The sequence below is a fragment of the Sinocyclocheilus anshuiensis genome, unplaced genomic scaffold (genome assembly GCF_001515605.1).
Source record: "Sinocyclocheilus anshuiensis isolate Anshui unplaced genomic scaffold, SAMN03320099.WGS_v1.1 scaffold1154, whole genome shotgun sequence".
Classification (NCBI taxonomy): Eukaryota; Metazoa; Chordata; class Actinopteri; order Cypriniformes; family Cyprinidae; genus Sinocyclocheilus; species Sinocyclocheilus anshuiensis.
The window spans coordinates 845,908-863,701 of record NW_015542345.1 but is presented as its reverse complement, the minus strand read 5'-3'; the positions used below and the strand labels follow the sequence as shown (position 1 = coordinate 863,701).

General features: G+C 35.7%; 3 protein-coding genes across 4 annotated transcripts; 2 read left to right on the top strand and 1 right to left on the bottom strand.

Annotated features, from left to right (window-relative positions):
- Positions 1-784: 784 nt before the first annotated feature.
- On the bottom strand, positions 785-8,249 carry LOC107691287 (myelin and lymphocyte protein-like). 2 transcript variants are annotated; one of them, XM_016489813.1, is made up of 5 exons: positions 8,218-8,249; positions 2,460-2,580; positions 1,662-1,829; positions 1,402-1,533; positions 785-1,082 (listed from the first exon to the last, which is right to left on the bottom strand). In XM_016489813.1, the coding sequence occupies exons 2-5, from the start codon at positions 2,547-2,549 to the stop codon at positions 1,008-1,010; spliced, it is 465 nt and encodes a 154-aa protein (XP_016345299.1). In that variant the 5' UTR covers positions 2,550-2,580; positions 8,218-8,249; the 3' UTR covers positions 785-1,007. The 2 variants fall into 2 exon arrangements, with proteins under 2 accessions (XP_016345299.1, XP_016345298.1); XM_016489812.1 differs by lacking the exon at positions 8,218-8,249 and adding an exon at positions 4,148-4,195.
- On the top strand, positions 4,562-7,184 carry LOC107691286 (transmembrane protein 246-like). Its single transcript, XM_016489811.1, has 2 exons — positions 4,562-4,683; positions 5,233-7,184. Exon 2 carries the CDS (start codon positions 5,420-5,422, stop codon positions 6,608-6,610), a length of 1,191 nt encoding a protein of 396 aa, XP_016345297.1. The 5' UTR covers positions 4,562-4,683; positions 5,233-5,419; the 3' UTR covers positions 6,611-7,184.
- Positions 8,006-17,385, top strand: LOC107691285 (two pore calcium channel protein 1-like). The gene is made up of 19 exons (XM_016489810.1): positions 8,006-8,285; positions 9,039-9,121; positions 9,205-9,319; positions 9,948-10,076; positions 10,501-10,617; positions 10,899-11,017; positions 11,124-11,225; positions 11,402-11,528; positions 11,800-12,007; positions 12,107-12,251; positions 12,430-12,615; positions 12,714-12,778; positions 12,958-13,045; positions 13,135-13,204; positions 14,917-15,136; positions 15,267-15,357; positions 15,464-15,577; positions 15,672-15,784; positions 16,032-17,385. The coding sequence occupies exons 1-19, from the start codon at positions 8,181-8,183 to the stop codon at positions 16,154-16,156; spliced, it is 2,322 nt and encodes a 773-aa protein (XP_016345296.1). The 5' UTR covers positions 8,006-8,180; the 3' UTR covers positions 16,157-17,385.
- Positions 17,386-17,794: the final 409 nt, after the last annotated feature.

Here is a 17,794-nt window from a genome sequence, read left to right as displayed (position 1 = left end):
AAAGTTTATTTGTACGCTTGTGCTTTCATAAAGAAGATGACACTTACATTTTTATTATGTAACGCAATGGCATTCGTACATTTTTAGGTTTGGCTTTAGGGGCCTCCATATACATAGAAGTAATCATCTTATAGTATAATGCATCTGGATTCTTGGAGTAATTCCCCACCTGTCCAGCACTCATGAATTAAATATTTGATACAGTTCCCAGACATCACCTTACAGCACCTTATTGCACCTGTATGTGTGAACTCACATTCTCCTGTGTGTGTCCTAACCTAACCCATACTTCAATCCAAACATTTTAAGAACAGGTTAAACCAGATCTAGAAAAGCAAGAAAGAGTTAAAAGCCAAAAACAGAAACACTACCTCGCATGCTTTAAGGCACAGAAAGACACACCAAAATAAACAGACTACAGAAAACATGAAAACAAACTTAATACTAATCCAAATGCATGAAATGAATGTCATCATGATAAAGATTACTCTGAAAGCATCCAGCCACAACACCTCTATGGTGACAAGTTTATGTTGATTTTTTTTTTTAATAAAATGTAAATATATAGTTTTATGGTACATTTATGCAGAATGTTGTAACAGCAAGTAATTCGTTCTAGAAGATCTTACCATCCTTATAATCAAACATAAAGGTTGATTTGCTGGTTTATAATAAAGCTCTAGGGACATTTATGTATCCAGTGCCACATCAAGAAATTATACTCCACAGATTGTTTATTTTTCCTTTATTAGATAAGACATAATTATAATAATTTACACCCGAGGCAAGAATAGCTTACAAAATAAATATTAGCAAAAGGTTGTTTTAAAAAATACAATTTAAGAGAACATGAAAAGACTGGAATCTCAATCTATCACATAAATTATTACTGATGCACTAAATTTTAAATGCCATTTTTTTGAGTAAATGTCATAACATTGCTTAAAGATGCAGTTCAACAATTATATGTGATGTCAGATGAGTAATGCAGATTAAGGGCAGACGTTTTAGAAGGATTTCCATCTGATGGCTGAGAAAATTGTGTGGATGACATACAGTAAAGTGGTGAAAAAGGAAAACACCTGAAATTAAAGAGACATAAATAGTCACTATACACTTCAACAAGTAAAATGTGCAGCTGCTATTTTAAAATGTTGGGCCTATCTATTGTAGTCGTGTTATCTGTTAATAAAACAATTATTTTATTTGTTACCACATAAATCACATTTAATAATTTACATATTCAAGATTATTCAGAATCTCCAGTTTATCAAAAGTAAAGCTAAATGCCTTTTTGTTTACAGACTTCACTAATATCTTCTTATGGCATTTGCGTTTAACAGGTAAACCAGTGCTTTATAGACTTGGAATGATTTTTGATTTTTAGCTATAGGGACTTACCACGGCAGCTACGTCCAGCTTGTAAATAAGTTCGTCTCTTCCAACTGTTACATCCCAAAAAATGGTTATGTAAGCCAGCAGCACGGAGGCACTGAGATAGAGGAGTGCTGCAAATCCATGGTATGCTACATCCTGCAGAGAGATAATTAAGATATATAAGAAAATGTGTTTTGTGTCTTCATGGGGAGAGAAAGAAAAGCAGTTGAAGTACAAAGAGAAAGTGGAAAGGAATTAGACAAAGAGAGAGATTATGAACTTACCGCACTTGCCCAAGAGCTTCTGTTATGATGAGACCCACAGGCAAAGATAAGCAACCAGAGGAATGTCATGACGAAACAGAAAATTGCCACAGAGATAACATATGCCTGGGGGTTGTAAGGTAAGAGGTACGTAGATGCTACCAGGCTCAATACCAGACCGCCAAAGACCTGAGCGATGAGCAAAATGAAAGAAAGGAAGTTTCACTTACAGAATCCCTCTTTATTCCTGGAGTTACAGAGCTTGCAGATAGTTGTACAGGAAAATGTATATTCAAATGAATAAAAAAATACTACAGAACTCTTGTTCCCCAATAAACATCTTTACAAATGAAACTCTTCCTGAAATATCACACTCAAAACATTGGATATAAGAGAAAACAATGACATTAAAGTATAAAATAGATTTAAAAAAATGACATTTTCTGATATTTACCAGTGATATCTTCCTGTTGAAAACTTCTGAAAATGTGTTTACTTATATATATATATATATATACAGTACGGTATGTATTTACTTAAGTTATGAATCAAATCACTTTAAGAAGGCTGGAATTAACTATATAATCTTTGGATTAACACACTTCAACATTTTATGGGTCTTAATATGGGTCTTAATTGCATTTTTTAAATGTTTTTTAACTCATTTTTACCAATTAAATAGGTACCACTTAGATTGATTAACAAATACTGTATGTTTTGTTTCATAATGTTTCAAGGTGACTTTAATGAAAACATAACATCAATAAAGTCAATAAAAAAAGTCAATCAATAAAAATAAATTAATTAAAATCAACTCACAAGCTCTGGAAGGTAGAGGATGTCGGGTATGGTGCAGAATATTGCCCCTCCGCGGGGCAGGTAGCCCATTTGTCCTGTATTGGTCGCCATGTGTGCACACCTGAGTGTCCTCTCTGCACAGCTAGAATGAATGTGCAGAAGTGCTGAGGATGTGCTTTATTAAAGAGGCTGACAGAGTGCTGGACAGACCTGTTCATCTTGATGCATTCCATGAAGACCCACCCTGTGTGCTCACTCCATCTGAGGGCTGCTCTTTTATTTACTTGCTGGACTTTGTGTGTCAAAGTCAACACTTGTTTACAAATCATTACAGTGTCCGATGCTCATTAATTTTTGACAGTGTTGTTGGTTGTTGTCTTTAAAACGGCCATGACAACTTACTTTATTGTCTTATAATAGAACAACATAGCCTACTGTATATATCAACATCTTATATTCTAATCCTAAATGGATTTCTCTATTCAAGGTAACATATGTGATAAATATACTGTATGTAAATGCAAAATATGGAGAAAATAAACTGAGCAGAAGACGAATTTAAAACAGTAGATTTAAAAAAAAAAAATCTACTTCCTAATTTGCCCTTTTAATGTGACCATACACTTTGTGGCATTTTGTAAGACTATAGGCAAAATTAAACATAATGGAAAATTTGTTCTTTTTCATTTTCCCTAACAGTACAGGTGATGAGAAGTCAGTCTGGTTACAAGGGTGGGTTAGATTTCAGTGTGTTTAACCAGAACACAGGTGACCATGGTGCGTGTCAGAGCGTGACTCAGGATTTAGTTTCATAGACTGTCAACTATGGTGTGTGAAAGATATTAGAGAATGGTTTGATGTACTATTTTACTTTACACAGTATGTGCGTAAACATGGCCAAAAATGGGTTTTGCTATTATAGTCGATGTATTGAGGCAAATGGTGGTCACACCAGATACTGACTGGTTTTTGGACTCATATTTGCATAAGGGTGTTAAATTTGATCACTAATTTAATGTCAGCCATTTTTAAAGACCAAGAAGAAGGAGGGGTCATGATGAAACTTCCAAACATTTGGTATCTCTGAAGCTGATAATACACAGGGCAACTTTTTGAGCAATTTTGCCGGGCAACTTTTGTTAAGCAATGTTGCTTGAGTACTTTCCCACTGAGAATGGGTAACAAATTTCTATCTGGATACTTTAGATCGGTTGTGGGCCCTGTGTCTCACCTGGTTGCCCGTTGACAGCAACAATAACCAAAGTTGCCTGGCAACATTGCTCAAAAAGTTGCCTTGTGTATCATCAGCCTAAAACCCCTGAATGTGCTCTTTACAGGACATCCAGACTTAAAACTGTGACAAGTGCGGTCTCAGAGAAATTCGCTTAAATATAATGCCCTCTACAGAGGACAAAATGACTGGGTCCCAGGAGGGTATAGTATGTAAAAATAATTATAATATAGATCATATAAGAAGTGTCAAACTTTCCCTGAAACGTTTTCTAGGTTTTGAGTAGGTTATTTCAATTATTTTATGCTTATTTAGATGCTAATGTTAAGATGCTTGTTTTCTTTCTTCTTTAAAGCTTGATCTCATTCACTGTGATGATGTTAAGACAAATAAAAACATTTTAAGACTGAGAAACACCTTATAACTTAGCCTACATTTGATAGTCTGCTGATTACTTATTACACGGCATACAGTTTACCTTCCTCCAACCTTCTGGTCTACCACCAATCTACCAAAAATCTCTCTTTTGCACATTTCATTTTGCCCCGCGCATCGACGGCAGACCGTCTTTAACCCCACACTGCTGTCTAGTGTCTGGTCTTGTAATTACATCACTTGATGTCGTTATCACGTGGGTTGTGTTACTTTACTTAGCGCTGGCTATGGTGCACCAATCACAGTCGTTTTTGAGTTCTCGATGATGATATTTTAATTTCTGTCTCCTGTGAGACAAAAACGTCTAAAATTCGTTAAATGCGAGCTCAATCACTGAATCAGCTTTATGAGTGCCTCTCCCTGGATGCACTGAGTGTTCTACCGGGTAAAGAACGGTTAACATTGCTTCCCGTAAATTTAATGCGCATTTGGTCCGTGTGTTACGGTAATACGGAAACGCCGTAACTGGTGATGTTTGGATTAGAGTTGGGCAAATAGGTCATCAAGCGTGCTGTTTGACCCGTTGTTCAGTCTCGGCTGCTGTCTTCTAGTCTTTAGGTGTTCAACATCCACATTCTGGTAGGAATGCTGAACTATTTTTCATAATGCTGAAATAGTTTTCATAAAACAATAATGCTTTGTTGAATTCATTATTATTTCACTTAACGGGTCATTTCTTCCGGGTTTGTTTTCTTTATGCAATAAGCTCATTCATATCGTTTTTCATGCTTTCTACGAGCTTTTTGCACAGAAAGGGTCATTCCACAAAAAATGTCTTTAGAGTGTCTCGTGTATACGAAAACTTTTACAATGTTTTACATTGTTATATATATATATATATATACAGGTGCATCTCAATAAATTAGAATGTCGTGGAAAAGTTCATTTATTTCAGTAATTTCACAATTTGAGTTGAATTACTGAAATAAATGAACTTTTCCACGACATTCTAATTTATTGAGATGCACCTGGATATATATATATATATATATACAGTATATGTGTGTGTGTGTCATAATGTTTTATTTAAAGAAATGTATTAATGACCTAGAATGTTTTTAGTAATATTTAATGTTTTATTTACAATAAGAATGAGAGTATGACTCTGTATATCTCTGTTGTTTACAGATACATAATATGGAATTATCTTGAGAAGGCTCTCTAAATTCATAAGCTTGTATATGACACGACTTTTACTGCATATCAGCGCAAATCTGGTTCCCCCTGTCCCTCCACCTGTGTCACATATCCATCACCTCAGCACTGTTTTAACTGCCACAGAAGTGAATTGTGATCACAGTTTAAACAAACACAGATGCCTCGATGGAGGACTTGTACAAGCAAACACTTTCGTTGGTCAAGCCCAGTAGCTCAAGGGCTGCTTTTGTGTGTTTTAACCTTTGGAGTGATACTGCCTATATGCTGTCATCGTCTACTTTACTCATATTATTTTTTAAAGACTGTTTATCTTGATTCACTAAGTGATGCAGCACTACAAGAAAGCTACGACAGAGGCCAGGAGGCCCTGCGTTTCTGGGAAGCAGCAGCCTCTACGAAAAGCCTGAAGGACCCGTTGGAAACAATTGCCAAGAAACCGGATCTCCTGGTCACTGTAGTGACAGCCAGGAGAGCAGAGGGGAGGGACTATCACAACCTGTTACAGGTGGCACAACAGCTCAAATCGCTCCTCAAAGCGTGTGGCGATAAACCATGTGCTGTGGTCATGCTCTGTGACGTCGAAAGAGGTCCCACTTTAAATGTGGATGCTTTGCTTCTGGAGAAACAGTTTTTGGTTGTTAGACGTTCTCTTGATGAAAGGTGGCAGAGCCGAGACGTGGCCAACATCTTTGAGAAGGAGAAAAGAGATTATGTTTTCTGCCTGCGCAAAGGATGGGACCTGATGAGGCCGAAAAACTTTGTTGTCCTGGAGGATGACGCACTTCCGTTGACTGTTTTTTTCTCATCCGTTAAAAACATACTCTCACGGAGATTTGCACTTAATACTTTATACATTAAGCTCTACCATCCAGAACGTCTGCAGAGATACTGGAATCCAGAGCCTTATCGCATTCTAGAATGGATGGGTCTCGGCCTGTTTGGGGCTATGATGCTCCTCCTTTTGTTATTTCACTGTACACCTCTTTCTTTTACCTTCTCACCTCCTCATTTTCTCTTTCTGGCTCTCTATGTAATGGCCGTGGCTGAGCTGGCAGGGAGGCACTATCTCCTAGAAATCAGACGGCTTTCGCCTCAGCTGTACGCTGTGTGTCCTGCCACTGAATGCTGCACCCCTGCTATGCTCTATCCAGGTAACACCTCCATTCGAGCCACTGAATACCTGGACCAGGCCGTCTGCACTCAGGGAAATGCAAAAGACATGGTGCTGTACAAGATAGCCAGATCGAGGCCAGGTGAGAAGGCACACAGCGTTGAACCCAATCTCATCAAGCATATCGGTGCTTACTCCTCCATCAGGACGAACCCCGTTCCACCGAGATTAATTTGACTTCAGATTATTCTCATAGAACAACTCATAAAAGTTAAATATGAAACACGTTTCAGACACTGTTTGAACACATACTCGTGTATGAGTTCAACATAACACTTAAATTAGGGCCCAAAAAGTGTCTCTACTCACATACACTAATTCATGGAAAGGAAAGAAATTAATTTAGATATAAATAACAAAAATATAACCTAGAGAAGTTTTATATATGTGACCCCTTGTGCTGCAGTTCCAGACACAGATGCTTTAAGAATGTGGTGTATTTTTAAACGCATTTCTATCTTGACTAAAGAATGGGATGTTTAAATTTTGCAGTCTTTACAATTTTATATATTTGAGATTGATATATTATTATTGTTGTAGTTGTTGTTGTTATTTGCATCTGCTGGAAATATAATTATCTTTTATTAGTGAATTTCCTGGTTTATATTATATACCACAATAAAATCATTTTACATTTCACATTTTAAATTGTTTCCTGTTACCTTTGACATGTTGACACCTACAGTAGAATGCTGCTTGTCTTTTAAAGCAATGTTAAAGCAATGTTGTTATAAACTACGCTCAAAACACTTTAAGATTTAAAAAAGTGCTTAGTTCACATGCATTTAACAATCACATAACTTTATTAGATTTTTCTTTCTATTCATCATGAGCACTAAAATGTTTGTCCCCAGATATTGATTTATTTACATTTAAAAAAAAAAAAGATTGTTTGCATAGACTTGTATTGATCTTTCAAACTATGGCGTTTATAGAAATAACTTTTGGTAAAATAAATAAATAAATATTAAGTTTTACAGTCGTTGGTCTTTTTCTTTTTTTTTTTTTTGTCTGCCTAACACTTTATTTTATAAAGGTAATTATACACTGAAAAACGTAATAATACATTATTTGATATTATGGTGTTCCTCTAGTTTTGAGATCTCAGCGTAAATTACAGTGTAAACATAAGGGAACAATGGGTTAATCATAACACAGTCGTTGGGGTGTTTTCTTTGAGACGTCACTATAAACTCTGAGCCTGTGGATCCTCTCCGCTAGTTCCGCTGGATTCGGTCACATGACTGGGCAAAAACATAGCTGTACAAACTCGGTTTTAAATAAGCAGTATAATAAATTCTTATATGCTTCCTTGACAAATACATTATTCGCCCCATAATTGTTTATTTGTGGAGGTTAAAGCCAAATGACACACTTTTCCGCCGTTTGGAATGTGAGGGATAAAACCAAAACAATTCTACTATGGCGAGGCCTCACCTTATGAATATTAATTAGAGAGGACGTTCACCCAATCTAAGCAATGGAAGACTGTGCTTCTTAATATTAATGAGACCATCCTCAATTTGATTGGTGAGATGGCTTTTCTATTAAATATTAATTTGGCCATGCTGACGTTGCTCGGTAATTTTCCAAATACGATTGCATTTTTAATAGCAAGACCTTCACCATACTAGGATTAGCAAATTCGCTTCGTTTGCAAGATGAACTTTTTTCAAGACTGGATTTCCTGCGAACTGGATCTGTATCAGGTGCATAAGGACAGGGAAAATTTGAGGGACAGAGAAAAATGTCAGAGACCGAAAAACCAAAGGGCCATACTTTACCAAAGGATGAAGGTTTAACCAATGGAGGAAACAATGTTTCCAGTAACGTTTCAGATGAGATGACAGAGGTATGTTGCGTGGATATAGTGTTCTTGGAAACCTGTACTTATCAATGTGCCGCAAAATGTAAACATCTAAAAAGATGGGTTTAAAAATACGTTCAGGTTCATAGATGGTACTCTGATATTAAGTTTGGATTGGTTGGTTTATTAATTGGGATGGAAAGTCTATTGAACTTACCGCAACATGGAGGTCCTTTTAAATCTGGATCATTTTATGTAATCAGAGAAACATCTGGTGTCTTGCTTGTCAAGAAAAAAAGAGAAGCACTGAAAACGTTTTTTTTTTGCCTTTTGCAAACATTTCAGAAGTTCTTTAGTTGTTAATTGTTTATCATTTGTAGAGAAATGCATTGTTATGTTTGTCTGTTGCCATACAAATATAATTATGCATGGTCCATTAGCATAAACGTGCACATATTAGTCCCATTTTTGAGTGATGGCTGTAGTTTGAAAGGGAGGTTATAGAACGTAATAGTTTTGGTAGAATTGATGTGTCGAATGGTATGCCACTCCGTTTAATCCAGTTATACACAGCTTTTTGCTAATTATTTAATTTATTAATTGTTATTTACGCAGATTTTATGACATATTAATTGAGAGATTACATGGAATATTTGCACTTATATAAATCCATTTGTCACTCCACAGAATCATTTAAAATGAGCTAGAAAATATTTTAAAAAGTGGATAAATAAAATATGCAATGGACTATAATGGCCTGTATTTATTCTCTCTTCTTGGCCGCTGATGTGGTTTTAGAAATTCGACCTTGCCACAGTATATGTGTCAGATGCCCAGTATAACAGGAACATCTTTTTTGGTACTTCGCCACAGGCTGTGAGGTAAGAGATGACTTTCCAGCAATCATTTATATAACTGACTATTACTAGATTGTGTATTATAAAATCTGTAAAATATTCCACAGGCTGTACCTGTTGTACAATCACTTGTTCATGCAGACGCTGGTATATGTGTTCATCATTATAAATCTTGCTCTGGCTCTCTTTGAGGATCCTGCTGTTGTGCCACTTCCTATATGGGTATGAGTGAAAAACATTTTAAACTTACATTTGAAATGTGTTCAGCCAAGCAGTGGTTTAATCATTTATCCAATGTGCAATTCGTTGCAGACCTTTGTGTAGTTTTGTGAATGAGTGGTTGAATATTTCTTGGATGCTCATTGTTTCTATCTATGTTTAACTATAAAACATGTTATGCATGAATCTCTATGTACTGAAATGAAAATTTAGGGTCTGTTGTCATAGTAGAGTACCTATGTGAACTGGAAAAGTATTTGACTAGCAACATAAAACTGTTTTGAAAACTGAGTTTACTGCCTTTATGACATCCTGTATTCCATGCCAACCCCCCATATGACACAATGGGATATTTCATGGAGATTCATGTTCATTGAAAAATAGTCACTTTCTATGGAAGAATGTCAGGAGCTTTAGATGGTGTTTTCTGTCACTATCCACATTTATTTATTTGTTGCCCAGCTAATTGTGGTTAGCCCAGACATTCACAGCCAAACCATTTGGCAGTTAGACTCTGATAAAGTAACCTTAGATTAAAATCTTATTAGACAGTTATATAGTAAAATTCTGTGACATTGTTGTGTGTGTGTGTGTGTGTGTGTGTGTGTGTGTGCGCATGTGTGGTCTCTAGGCGACTTCTACAATTGAGATCATATGTCTCTCTGCGTTCACTGTGCGGATGGTACACTATGCCAAAGTCATTCCAAGGGATAAATTCTGGAAGGATCCTAAAAATATCTGCATCATAGTCATTGTAACGGTAGGCCTCTAATCTAAAAAGAATATTTTTGGACTGTAAATAGGAAATAGATCAATTTTCATTTTATTTACATACATAGTCAGTTTTATCTGGTTCATATCATAATATATTATTGATATAATATAATACCAGTGAATTCACCTGAAGTGTTCTGTCTGTACAAACATGAGAAAATGCTGAGAATGTACTGTAGTCGTAACAATGTTATGAAATGAACTTTAGCCCGGGGTTTGTCATTCTCAGCAGTTCTGCAGGATCACCAGGAAATGTGGCATTCACTGACTATGAGTAGACATTTAGTGAAGCCAGGAAGAGGGTTTACGTGTGTCGTGAAACTTGCTTGCATTCCTATAAATTTTGGGAGATTTTGAATATCAATGTATTTTTTGTTTCATGATCTTTCTTTACTCTTCCCATCTCACAGCTCTCTTTCATAGATTTGACTATATACGGGGCTCTGAAAGCAACAGGCTACTTTGCCATCCGATGGTCGAGGGTCTTAAGACCTCTTCTGTTAGTCAATGTTACAGAGGGAAGACAAGTAAGAAAACCTCAAAGCACAAAATAAATGTATAGTAGTTCCTGCATTGTTTAATTAGCTTACCAATTCACTAATTCATTCTTTTTTATAGTTTGAAAATGTCCATTCAGATAATTTTGCCATGAAATAAAGCTTAAAGTTGGAGAAAACATACACTGTTGTTCAAGTGTTTCGGGTCATTTATAAAATCTTACCCATTCCAAACTTGGTAGTGTATGTCCATATGTCCTCCACAAATGTCCTCCAGACCCATTCTTTTCCCCTCCCTTTTGTGTCTGTAGCTGCGGAGGGCGTTCAGGAGTATTCGGAATGCACTGCCTCAGATCTCCTATGTTTTTCTCTTATTCATGTTCAGCGTGTTGGTCTTTTCTCTCATGGCTCTTAAATTGTTTGGGAAAAGGTAATCCGAAATACAGTATCAACCATTTATACCTCTGGACTTTTCCAGTCAAATGAGTTGTGTCCATTGAAAAAAAGTTTATTATTATCTTTTACTTTTATCTTAGGGGCCTTCTTACCATTGATGGTTCTCCATATTTCACTGACTATTTGGATATTGTTTTCGATCTTTATGTTTTAGTGACCACTGCTAATAGCCCTGATGTCATGTAAGTCTTGAACTATTGCAAGTTTCTCGCTCTCTCCTTTTAGGCTTTATTCTCTTTGGTGAATTTTTTATTAGTATGTATATTCAGCAGTATAAAAGACTTTCAGTAACCCACAGTGTGCTCTAAGCATGCTATGCAAATGCTTCTGTGATATTATTTTTATGTTTTCATTGTAGGATGCCGGCATACAACTACAGTGTTTTCTTCACTATTTTCTTCATTCTATACATTGTTATCAACACATATACCTTCATGTCCTTCTTTCTTGCTGTCGTTTACAACAACTACAAAAAGTACCTTAAGGTATTCACATCTTTGTCAAGTCAGCATGCAACTTTCTCAGTCACATTTATTTTGGTCACATTTTAAAGAAATTATTTTAAAATAAATTAATCTCGAATTTAAATGTATATTTTTAAATATTAAAATTAATTAATATTAAATAATATTGAAACAAGTTTATTGATCTATTGATCAATCTAATAATCTAGCTCATTCTTTTATAGCTAGTTCTAGTTGATTTCTTTTATAGCTAGTTCTAGAAGTTCTTCTTGATTTCTTTCCTGTTTTCTAGGAGGAAGTGCGGCAGCTGGTGAAGGCCAGAAGATTTAAGATGTGCCGGGCGTTTTCTTTGCTTCGGGAGACCTGCGGTGAAGGTGGAGAGCCTGTGGTGACCCAGGCCAAATGGAACCATCTGGTTAAACTCGTCAAGCCGAATATCAGTATTGCTCACCAGGAATTGCTCTGGAGCGTCTTAGATGATCAGAATAAAGGACACATAGGTCAGACTGATTTTTCTTTGCTTCAAAAATAGTCACTTAAAAATTATATTTGACTGCTGTTTTATTGAATTTTCCCCTTAATCTTCATTGTCTGAGCAGGGAAGTTTGCATTTGTCCAGCTTGCTGATCTTCTGAGTATTCAGGTGATCACAGTGAAGTCACAGCCACACCCCATTCAAATCTGTTTCCCCTCCATGTATAATTCCTCAGTCAGCAGATTTATTCGCAATGTGGTTCATCACAGGTACATGGACACAAAATATCTAACTTGCATTGATACTGAGACATTTCTTTTTTTTTTGGAACAACAAAGTTGTATGACTTCCTTTTGTGACCCTGTTGGACATCCTATTGATGCTGTTAAACATGTTTGTACATGTACTTGCCATATGGTCATCTGTTTGTTGTATTGTGTGTTCCAGAATGTTTGTGTATGTCTATGACCTGATTATCCTAGTGAATGCTGTATTCATTGGCCTGGATGAGGAGAACCCTGTGGTCTCAAATGCTGAGTGGGGTTTTCTGGCTCTTTATATGTTGGAGATCATTCTCAAACTGTACGCTACCGAGCCGCGGGCGTTCTTCGCTCGACATCATTTCTGGAACTGGTGAGGAGACTTTGTTTTGTATGGCTCACTGAATTTGATCACATGATATCTGTGTTAGCTCACATGAAATCAAATTCAATTAAATCGATCTCTTACAGGTTTGATATCATCATTATTGTGTCTGCACTCTTTGGCACTATCATTAACTCAGCACTCAAACACTGTAAGTGCTTAGGAAGGTTATGAAGTATATACTTATGTACTTGCTATGCAATGTACTTGGATACAGTTTTGCATTTACTAAATTTTATATCAAAGTTGTTCGGTGTTATATAAGCATAGCTTTAAGAAATCTTACTGTCTTTATCTTTGCAACTGAATGACCAATTTCTTTGTTTGCAGCTGGAGGTTACACAAGTCGCCAGATCTTGGACATCGTTTTCATCTTGAGAGTCCTCAGACTCATACGCTTGGTGGATTCCATTAAGAGGTCAGATAGTCACAGCCAAATGCTTTTTATATGCAAATGTTTTTTAAATGCTGCCATGTGACATTAAACTAAAAATCTTACCTTTGTAGATTCCGAGCCATCATCAACACTCTTATTAAAATTGGACCAACTATTCTTACATTTAGCCAACTCATAGTGGTGAGTATTTACTTATTGTTAAGGGATAGTTGAGCCAAAAATGCCAATTCTGTCATAATTTAATGACCCTCATGTTGTTCCAAACTTGTATGACTTTCTTTCGTTCTTTTGTCTATACAGTATAAGTCAGTGGGGTTCAGTATTAATTTGGACCCCATTTACTTTCATTGTATGAACAAAAACAGTTGAGTGTTCACTGTTCAGCAGAAGAAAAAGACAGACAGGTTTGGATTGACATGAGAGTAAAAGAGTGAACTGTTCCTTTAAGAGCCTCATGCAAATATCAATCCTTCTGGTGGCTATCTTAGCAACACCACTGGGCAGTTATGTTCTATTTAGCTAATAGGGATACTGAGAAATGTCAAAACTATGTTTCAATGACATTTCAAATCAGCAATGTGTGTATAGACATTTTTTCTGAACGCGGAAGTCACGCCTGACTCTTAACCGGAAGGATGCTTTGCATTTCCGGTCTTCAGTGTTTCTAGTCAAATTAGCGTATATTCTGAGTTGATAATCTAATGTTAAACCTATTAAAACATTTTTTTAAAAGCACATGGCTCCATAGCGCCATCACTTTACAGTTTCGCAATGACCGTCATTTGTCAGTGCCTCACTCCTCAAAGTTTAATGAGTGTGTAGATGACACGAAGCTGCCGACGTTAGCTACATTAAAAACAGATGGGCACTATTTGAATGGGTTCCTATGGAGACCGGAACAGAAGAGCATCCAATCGGAAGTTCGAATTCGCAATGACGGCGCTCATCGTTTACTCAGGAAAAAGGTCTATACGTACACTTATTCTACCAAATCAGAATTTTGAACCAGAATTAAAAAAACATCAATAGTATCACAAAAACAACTCTATAAAACAAATAAATGTTCTTTAGAACTTTATTTTCTTAAAAGAATCCTGAAATTCACAGTTTCCACAGAAACATTAAGCAGCACAACTGTTTTCAACATTGATAATAATAAGAAATGTTTCTTGAGTGACAGATCAGCATATTAGAATGATTTCTGAAGGATCATGTGACACTGAAACCTAACGACTGCTGAACACATCAGAGGAATCAATTTCATTTTAAAATACATTAAAATAGAAAAAAGTTATTTTAACTTATATTTAACAATATGTACTGTATTTTTGATCAAATAAATGCAGCCTTGATGAGCAAAGCATTCAAAAATCTTACCAACCTCATACTTTTGAAAGGTATTGTGTGTGTGTATATATATATATATAACTTTTGAAAGATATTGTGTGTGTGTATATATATATATATATATATATATATATATATATATATATATTGCATGCATTATACAGGCTATTGCTTTAAATAAAAATTCAAAATGGATGAATGTGTCCATCTGGGAAAGTATGAAATCCTAAAATGGCCATGCTCTCATTGGTGATTTTCCTGTATTGCACCATGCTGGGCCTCAAGGACACCTTGTATGATAATAGGGTGCTAAAAAAGCATGGGCTGGATACAGTGCTTGATGTATGGCTGCATTTAGATGGCTGCACCTCATCGAGCTGCCAACAGTGTTCCATTGTTCCACCCTGTTATGATCCTGGGACAGGGACATTATCATTTGAAGGGAGGCAGACCCATCGTGCTGCATATTAAACTGTTGTTTGTGATGAAAAACTGTCATAATTGATGTGTATCAGTATGTAGAAATCCACTGCTGTCCCCTACAGGTGGTGTATTACATATTTGCCATGGTTGGAATGGAATTATTTAAAGGTAAAGTTCAGTTCTTTGAACCTAACTCTACAAGTCCTGATCAAGAGTACTGTGGAAACCCTCTCCTTAAAGGAACCACTTTTGCTAAACTCAACTACTGCAAGAACAACTTCAACAATGTGGTCTCTTCCTTCATTGTCTTGCTGGAACTCACTGTGGTTAATCAGTGGCATGATATCCTTTACAAATATAGATCAAAATGCATTTCTGCTCCAAGGATAATGCTGTGAAACTCTAGACTAAGGTCTTTGAAAGTTCTAATAACATCATTACCATGCATTGCTTTTCCCTTAACTGACTTCACTGTTGACCAGCGGTTTCACGGCAGTCACACACGTTTCAGCCAGAATTTTCTTTGTCCTTTTTCACATTGTGGTCGTCATTATTATAATCAAGTAAGAATGAAGAGACTATATTTTAAAAATATTATTATTGTGTTTTACTTTAAAAGACAAATATGCATAATTTGAGAAGTGAGCTTAATTTTTTTTTTTCCCTCAGTATTTTTGTAGCATTTATCTTGGAGGCATTCTTAGTGGAATACACAGTTGACAAAAGTGACCTGCAAACTTCTCTGGAGAAAAAAATAGAGGAGCTGGAGCTTAATGTTCAACAGTATGTACCATTTGGACCTCCTATCAAGTTGTTTAGCATAGCATCATTTTGCTGTTGATTTGGAGTTTTAATGGAGGCCTTTTTTGTTTGGCAGGGATGGTGTGGACACTGGTCTTGTAGATGCAATGGAAAGCAATGACAATGAACTGGGCCCTTCTGAAGCTGGCAAACAGAAGCCCTCCCTCATGTTCAAGATTGCTTCAAGAAGTATTTTATTTTAGAATAGAATAGAATAGAATAGAATAGAATAGAATAGAACAGAAGTATTGAAGGACTACTTTTGCTTTATTTAATCCCCCCCCCCCCCATTTTATTATTTTTCCCTTATTTTATTTATTTTACCCTCATTTTTTATTCTGTTTTACTTGTATTTTGTTTTATTTCATAATTTTTGAAATGCATTATTTGCTAAACTAGTAAGTAATAAAAGGACTGCTTTTGTTTTATTTTCCAGGATCCAGAACTGTGGATGGACTTTTACAGCGGATGTTTGAAACAGATCTTCGTACTGAAGACTTCAACGAGGAAGAAGAGCCAGAAAATATCAGCTTCTCAAACCCTGCCTTTGACTCAGTATAACCAACATTTAAAAAAAAAAAACATGTAAATATATAAATATAGTTTGTATCAAAGATTCTCTTTATGTATGATATTTGATAAGATTTATTATATAGACTTCGGTATATGGACCACTAATATTAATTTTTCAGTCATCAAAGAGTCTCAGGCTTGTGTGTATATATATTATATATAGGCCTATAATATTATAATGTAGCATCTTTTTTTCTATTTTGAATAATTTTGTTGAACAAAGGGAAATATACTACGTGACCATCAGGGATTGCTCCAGAGTAAAATTTTGTACACATAAAATTGAAATAACAATAATAAAAATATAGCTGAAAGCAGCAAGGATGGGCCCAGGCCCCGGTGGCACCGTCACCACCAGTAGCATCAGGAAAACGGTGCACAGCGGGCACATGCGTTTAACCCTCTGCCAGTCTGGTTGTTGAGTTACAGCAATGAAAGGGTTACTCTAGAATATCAAGAGTGTGGAACAGATGCAGTCATAGAAAGGGAAGGATATATAAAACTAGTATTGATCTATAATTTTTTTAATGATTTTAATGATCTATAAGCATTTATAAAATAATTGTATAAAACTATATTGACAGTACAGTACATTTCAACTGATTTAATGTATTTATTTGTCATTCTAGTGGATGGAAAAAGGCAGGCTTAAAATATTTTTTTCTCCTATGACTCTAGTGGACAACCTTAGTATTACATCCGTCGTCTGTCAGTTGAAATGTCTGATAGTTTTTAATTTGCTGGCCCCAGAGCATCAGAAATTCATGAAAATACGCATGTTTGCTCAGAATGACTTATTCTCTGTATGTTATAAGTTTTGAGGAGTTTGGGCAATGTTCTTTAAAGATATAACAAAATTACTGTTTCCTTTTTTGCTTTTACTTTAATCACCATGGAAACACTGTGTCAATATACAGCCATATCGCTGCTCATACTGTATATACAGAGATACTTGATTTTGTAGTAAGTAACATTACTCTGCTGATTTTATTATCTGATGTTAATTGCTTGTACAACAATTAAAAACGAATGGTGCTGTAGGATCTTTCTTACTCATAGGTTCTTTATCCAGTTTCCATACTGTCTTTTCTATGAAAGTCCTGTTGCAACAACGACTTTTTCATGACTGACATAAGCAGAATGATACTGTGATGACAAATTATTACATACAGAGCCACATTAAGACTGTATGGGGCCCCTGAGCTTTACCTCTTGAGGGGCCCTTCATCCACCAGAACTACAGCCTACATTCACGCAAGTTGTCAGCCTTTTATTTTGCAGTAATAAATACCATTAACAAATCCAAACCTATAGGTCTTTCATATAAAATATACAAAATATAATGAACTACACATATCTACATTAGCATTTTTTACTCTGATATCTGCATATAAAAATGTGTAACATTAAACTCTACATATTAACGTTGGTAAATACATTATGAATTAATATTCAACAAGGATCAGTGTAGGAAGGTAAATTAGTGAATGTAATTGTACATGTTTAAATGTTCTGTGCACATTGATTTACACCTTCACAAATATGTCTTTCTGCTTGTGGATCAGGCTAAGTTAATTTATATTTTCACAAATCTTGCTCTACACATGCAATTTTTCAAATCATTAA